The sequence below is a fragment of the Garra rufa genome, chromosome 11 (genome assembly GCF_049309525.1).
Source record: "Garra rufa chromosome 11, GarRuf1.0, whole genome shotgun sequence".
NCBI lineage: Eukaryota > Metazoa > Chordata > Actinopteri > Cypriniformes > Cyprinidae > Garra > Garra rufa.
Window position 1 is genome coordinate 1,898,991 of NC_133371.1, and position 7,657 is coordinate 1,906,647.

The following is a 7,657-nucleotide window of genomic DNA, read 5'->3' on the forward strand; positions in this document are numbered from 1 at the left end:
GTGTGTTTTTTATATAGTAATAATTAGTAATAATTATATTCAGCTAGGGCTTTTTAATGATCAAAAGTGACAGTAAATTTTAATATGTTTCAAGTACATGCTTTTCTTTTGAACTTTTTTTTTTAAATTAAGATTAGGAAAAACTGTTTTCAACATTTAATGTTTCTTGAGCAGCAAATCAGCATATTAGAATGATTTCTGATGAATCATTGTGACACTGGGAAGTGGAGTAATGATGCTGAAAATTCAGCTTTGCATCATAGGAATAAATATAATTTGAAAATATATTTAAATCAAAAACTCAAGTTACTTAATTTTGTAATAATTCCTACTATTAATGTTTTACTGTATTTTTAATCACAAATGCAGCTATAAGAGACCACTTTTTAAAACGCTAGGGCTTTTGATTGATCAAAAGTGACAGTAAAGCCATTTTAAAATATATTTTAAGTACATGCTGTTCTTTTGATCCTTTTTCAATCATTAAGTATTAGGAAAAACTGTTTTTAACATTTAATAATGTTTCTTGAGCAGCAAATCGGCATATTAGAATGATTTCAGATTGATCATGTGACACAGAAGACTGGAGTAATGATGCTGAAAATTCAGCTTTGCGTCATAAGAATAAATATTATTTTAAAATATATTTCATTCGAAAACTTAAGTTACTTGTAATGTTTCAGAATTTTACTGTGTTTTTAATCACATAAATGCAGCTATAAGAGACCGCTTTTTAAAACACTAGGGCTTTTGATTGATCAAAAGTGACAGTAAAGGCATTTTAAAATATATTTAAGTACATGCTGTTCTTTTGAACTTGTTTTTTATCATTAAGAATTTGGAAAAATTGTTTTTTAACATCTAATAATGATTCTTGAGGAGCAAATGATTTCTGATGGATCATGTGATATTGAAGACTGGAGTATTGATGCTGAAAATTCAGCTTTGCTTCATGATGAAATATTAATTTATAATATATTTAAATCAAAAACTTAAGTTACTTAAAATTGAAATAATATTTCATAATATTACTGTTTTTACAGTATTTTTAATCACATAAATGCGACTACAAGATACCATTTTTTTTTTAAACACTAGTGCTTTTTATTGATCAAAAGTGACAGTTTTAAAAAAATAAGTACATGCTGTTCTTTTGAACTTTTTAAAATTAAGTATTTAAGTATTAGAAAAAAACTGTTCTTGAGCAGCAAATCAGCATATTAGAATGATTTCTGATGGATCATGTGACACTGAAGTAATGATGCTGAAAATTCAGCTTTGCATCATAGGAATAAATATAATTTTATAATATATTCAAATTGAAAACTTTACTTAAAAGTTACTTAAAATTGTAATAATATTTCATAATATTACTGTTTTTACTGTATTTTAAATCACATAAATGCAGCTATAAGTAACCACTTTTTTAAAAACATGCTTAAAACTTTCTCCAAATTGAACAATATTCTTAAGTCTCCAAATACTTTTTGGCCACTCTTTTAGCAAAACTGCTTGAATCGCAAATGTTTCCCAAAATATCAGTGAAAAGTGAAAATGTTGTGTGGGTGAATTGGATGAGTCCTAAAACGTCTGCCCTGCCATCACGGTGAAAAGAGGTCATCTGCTGACAGCTTAAAGGATTATGGGTAAAGTGAACTTGATGCAAGCAGTCTTGTCTCTGTAGAGAGAGGTGGAGGCACAGGATGTCTTCAATAACCTGGTAATCTTTCTTTCTAACAATATGATCAACATAAACAACATTTTGAAGATGTAAAGCGGTTAATTTGTTTGTTTTGAGCGGAGAAGATAAAGATGTTGGGTTGGATGGGATCACTCTTTAACAAGAGCTGGCAAGACCGGGATCGCCCTGCGCTTCATCAGCAGGACTGCAAGAGAGCCGGACCGATGGTACAGCAGGATTGTGTGCATGTGTTCAGTTAGAAAAAGACCAGCGTGAATAGAGGCTATGTAGTCTAGAGGGGTTCTAGGAGGATTAGATATGCAGTGTGACTGGCATTTTGTTGTTGGGTCAAGACTGATTGCTTGTGCTGCTATTCAGTATTCACTAAATTTCAGCCTCTGACTTTCTTTTTGGGTCCAGACGTGTGTTAAATTAGCCAGTGAGCCCTTTGTACTGTGACTGAGAGGTTTTCTGTGCACTATAGTCTATACACTAACACAGACTAAAGATTGAGAGAGATTCATGGCTAAAAGCATTTGTGACCCTGGACCACAAAACCAGTCTTGAGTCGCTGGGGTATATTTGTAGCAATAGCCAAAAATTCATTGTATGGGTCTAAATTTTTGAATTTTCTTTTATGCCAAAAATCATTAAGAAATTAAGTAAAGATCATGTTCCATGAAGATTTTTTTGTAAAATTCCTACTGTAAACATATCAAAATGTAATTTTTGATTTGTAATATGCATTGTTAAGAACCTAATTTGGACAAATTTAAAGGTGATTTTCTCAGTCTTTTTGATTTTTTTTTTTGCCTCCTCAGATTTCTGATTTCAAATAGATGTGTCTCGGCCAAATATTGTCCTATCCTAACAAACCAAACATCAATAGAAAGCTTATTTATTGAGCTTTCATATGATGTATAAATCTCAGTTTTGTCAAATTTAACCTTATGACTGGTTTTGTGGTCCAGGGTCACATTTGTTGTTCATGAAGCTTTGCTGTTTTGTTTTGTTTTTGTTTGTTTTGTTTTTTGCAGTGTGCTCTTATTTTTATGACAAATAAACACACCCACATACTTTGTGTTGTATATGATTTGTTTTACTGCTGCTGCATTTGATCAAAAATACATACATTTTGCGAAAACAATGTAAAAAGTAATAGAGAAACTGTAATATTGTGAAATATTATTACAATTTTAAAAAGCTGTCTTGTATTTGAATAAATTTTTAAATGCAATTTATTCTTGTGATGCAAAACTGAATTTTCAGCAGCATTTTTACGATCTTCAGAGTTCACACGATCCTTCAGAAATCATTCTAATATGCCGATTTAGTCATTTCTACAAAAAAAAAAAAAAAAAATTTCAGGGTTGTTTTGTATAGAAAGAACAGCATTTATTATACTGCCTTAACTATTTTCGAGATGAAATATGACCCCTACATGTTTGTTCTTTTCATGCAAATACATTTGCGTGTGTATGTTTATGCAAATACTAACAAATTTAACACTGACAGTGGCTCTCTAAATCTGTTATTGTTTGTTGGATTAAAAACTATTTATAGTAAGTACTGCCATTATCTTGGTTTTTACTATGTTTTTGTGAGATGGGGTCTGTTTGTAGAAGACACTATTAATATTCATTTAGTTATTCATCATCCAGGTTCTTGTGTTGTCTGTCGTTAAGGAGCGTAATCCTCTTGTCAGTGTGGCCTGTGGTCAGTCACTCTAATCTCATTTGTTGTTACACCGATTGTTTATGGCCCTGAAGTTTGGTCATTGGAAAGCGTCTGGTCATGTGCCTGCATGAGACGTGTGGAGATTTCTGCAGCATTTCACCTCTACAGACTGTTTTAGCCACAAGAGCACAGTCTTATATCTTTTGTTTGTTTGTTTGTTTGTTTGTTTGTTTGTTTTTGTTTGTTGCGCAGACCGATACGGTAGACGTCCTGGACTTTATACTCCACTTTACAACATGCCTTTTATCATCTAATTGATATTCCAAAAAAAAAAAAATATATATATATTTATTTATATATATATATATATATATATATATGTGTGTGTATATGTGTGTATATATATATATATATATGTGTATATATATGTGTATATGTATATGTATATATATGTGTATATGTATATGTATATGTGTATATATATATATATGTATATATATGTGTATATGTATATGTATATATATATATGTATATATGTCTAGTCGTGGTTCATGTGTCTTTTAGGATGTGAAGTCTTTTTTTTTTTTTTTTTTTTGACTGAATTTGCCCACAATAAAAACTACAGAACTTGGTCATAAAACCAAGCATTTTCAAAGTCATATTAGTGGCAGATTCAGACTGACATTTATATGCATTTTACGTAATTAGTCTGTTATATTTTAGTTAAGATGTCCATGTCAAAAGAAATTTAGACAGGTGATTTTGTCCATAGAAATCACATTTAATATGAAGTAGAAGTGTGTACTTTTAAAGGTTTCAAATGTTTTTTGGAGAATAACAAGTCAAAATATGTTTGAAGTAACACAATATTTATGTACAAATTCAAACAACATGCTTATTCTTACTTGTACATATTAAAATATATAAAAGAATAAGGGAGCATATTAAATGTTATTGTGTTTTAAATTAGTAAAACAGTTCTTACTGACAAATGGCAAAACCTAGGATAGTGGCAAATTTTAAAAATGTAGAATTACATCTAATTGGTATTTCAGGTGCAAGTACTTTTCATTTAATATGTCATAAATTGCTTTTTGTTGTAAATATGCCTGTCAAAATTGTTAAAATGAATGACATTTTAATGGGTGTCTTCTGCAAATTAGGGGAACATGTATGCTATTTATTTTTTGCTCAGAAAAACAAAAATGGAATTAAATCGAACATTTTTGAAAATATATTTTTTGTGAAAAACAAGCAGTAACAGTAAATTTTTTTTTTTTTTTTTTTTTTAAATGAGCTCCATGTTGTCATTATATGAGCCATAGTGGCAAATAAGAAAAGTTTCACTAATCAGTGTTTGGGGTGAAAGTAATTTGTCTTATGTCATAAATTGATTTTTGTTGTAAATATGACAAGATTGTTACACTGAATGACATTTTAGTGGGTGTCTTCTGCTAAAAAAAACTCAACTAAAATGTAGAGCTGGGCGGTATGACCAAAAATTTATATCACGGTATTTTTCAAAATTATACGGTATCACGGTATATGACGGTATTTTTTTTTTTTTCATGCATGACTAGGTGTTAACCACATTTCCTAATAAATTAGAGAATAATTAGTGCAGTATATTGGCTTACATTGACCGGACTAGTATTAACCCAGGTTTGATTGGTCTCACAAAATGCTGCTGTTCACAAAGAAGTGACAGTGGCACTCATAATTGTAATGAGGTGAAGAAATCAGAATTCATGATTTGCAGTCAAAATACACAACACTTTATTGTGCATTCTTCACAAGTTCACATTTACAAGTCTACGCGTTTCTCTTCCAGCAGGAGGCGCTGTCAGAATGGTAGTATACAAAGTAGCGCAACAAATGATTTTGAAACGTGCAGCGCTCATATTTATTCAATGGATAGCCTTTTGAAGTTTCATCGCGATTCTTGTCTTTCAGTCCCCACATTTTAGACCACCTGAAATCATAATTATGACTTTCATAACCCCCTAATAACACTGCAGTCATCAATGAAAATTAAGAGCTTTATTTAAGACTTTCAAAAACAAACCTTACACAAAATACGTTTATTTTTTATTTTTTTTTCCCACCATGTTCGGGGCACAAGAAAAATATTAAGGGACTAAATTAATATCAGCATATGAAGTATAATCGTCTCTCATTGTCTGAAAGAATGCACATCAGATGCTGAAAGTCAGTTTTTACTTTCACTTTAACATATTGATCAGTTTCCACGTTGCTTGTGTGATATCCATTGGCTTTAAAACATAAATATTAATAAAAATACAGTATATAGAAAAGACATATCTTTAAAATATTGCGACGTAACACCAACGTAAAGCGATTGTTTTTCTCTCACTGAAAGCTTATCTGCGCACAATGCGCCGATCTCTGCTCTCATCTCTGCAGACACACCCCCTCTTGAAATTTCGGCATTACAAGTTTTGCAAATCGCTAACCCTGGGTCTTTCTCAGATATACTGAAATACGTCCACACCTCAGATGTGTTGCTTCAGACAAGCACGTGCAAGCTGCGGTTTCTGTTTGCGTCAACATACCTGTTCCCAGCGCTTTGTACGCACACACCGGTATTGGGGTATATGAAAAATGAATATCATTAAAAAAAAAAACACCGGTATTCGGTATGAAAAGGTATACCGCCCAGCCCTACTAAAATGCAATTAAATTAAACTGAAAACTTTAAAAATTTTTGTTGTTGGAAAAACAACAGTTTAAAACAGTATCAAAGCAGAATTATTATTTTTATTATTATTTTTAGTTGATTTTACAGGTTTTTTTATGCTTATATGAGCCATAAAAACCCATTTTTAAAATGTACTTTAAGGTTCAATAGGTTTCAATAGGTTCAAAAGGTTTAATAAACTAGATTTTTCTGAAAATTATTATGACTTCAGACTTTACAGTTATAATGATTAATTTTATACTGTAAAATCTCCATTTAAAATATGCAGATTTTTCAGGTCACAGATGTTCGTTAGTTGGGTATTTATTGAATTTGGTCTGTGTTTACAGCCAGTCCAGCGGTGTGGTCTGCTTGGCCCTGCGGTCATGTACGGCACACGAAAGACCTGGGACGTCGGCCACACCCCCTGCCTGCAGGAGCTCTGGAACAAAGACCTCTCATTGGATGGTAAGCACTGTCACATGAGTGGACTACAAAACCGGTGTAGCAACATTCTTCTGAGGATAGTTTGAATGTTTGAGTGTATGTGGGAGGTGTGTGTTTGTGTATGCCAGAGCTCAGTCACAGAGGAGAGAGCGAGGGATGCGCTCTTACACACTGACAAGGAGCAACACAGACAGACAGTTTCAGACTTAAGGAGAACACTATGCTCTCTGTCCAGGTACAGAAGGGTAAATCTCCTTAGAGACAAGAGCAGGGCTTGAACACAAGGACTATTGTGTGTGTGCCAGAGAAAATTTGTACGTGTGTTAATGCCTTCTGTGCAGCACGGGGCAATATAACAACAGGCACAGCGATTGTGTGTGAAACAAAGAGTAAAAAAGACTAAAACGGAATGCAAACAAAGAGGAAAATCAGGGAAATGTCGAGGCTGAGTGCTGCCGGCTTTTTGCAGTGATGCAGTGACAGGTTTGCATTCAGTCTGACGCTCCTCTACGAAAGCGGCTCTACTGCTGTGTCATCGTAAACCGCACCGGCGAGAAGCTGCAGGTCTCATCCGTGAGAGTGTGACAGAGAGCTGTTTGATCAACAAAACGGTAATTGTTGTTTTTTGATAAGGTTCAGGGCCGCATTGGAATCAAGGTTAATGTATCACTCACAGCAGACTGTTATCTTATCATTTGTTACTGGTTTCTGTGATGTCTTCAGGACTTTTACTAGATTGATCATTGTGTTCTCTGCTTAGTCAGGATTACTTGACCTAGAGGTGGGCGATATGGCAAAAATATCATATCACAATGTTTTTTTGTTTTTTTTAGAAAATCACGATTTTATCACAATTCTTTGTCATGTTGTTTTTACTATTTTGCAAGTTGTCTAAACAGTACAGCCATGGCAAGAATGGCAGATGTTTAGGCCAAATTTAGTGAGGATAAAAATCTGTCATTTTTTTTCTTTGTTAGTAAGAAATAACAAAGATAGGCTACATGTTACAAATACACATAATGTACAAAAAGTACAGTAGGTGTATTTAGCATTAGCATTCAAGAAATTGAGTTAACAAATATAAAAATAAAACACGATATATATATATATATATATATATATATATATATATATATATATATATATATATATAT

The 7,657-nt window shown here is 32.4% G+C and overlaps 1 protein-coding gene across 8 annotated transcripts in view; it reads left to right on the top strand.

Annotated features, from left to right (window-relative positions):
* Nucleotides 1-7,657, top strand: part of kifc3 (kinesin family member C3) — a 100,281-nt gene that overhangs the window by 28,286 nt on the left and 64,338 nt on the right. For 6 of the 8 annotated variants that reach the window (XM_073850908.1, XM_073850902.1, XM_073850903.1 and 3 more), the window contains exon 2: nucleotides 6,407-6,524. In XM_073850908.1, the coding sequence (XP_073707009.1) occupies nucleotides 6,443-6,524 (82 nt within the window). In that variant the 5' untranslated portion in view covers nucleotides 6,407-6,442. Of the gene's footprint in view, nucleotides 1-1,698; nucleotides 1,909-6,406; nucleotides 6,525-6,767; nucleotides 7,115-7,657 lie in introns of those variants that run through there. The other 2 variants (XM_073850906.1, XM_073850909.1) reach the window with 2 other exon arrangements.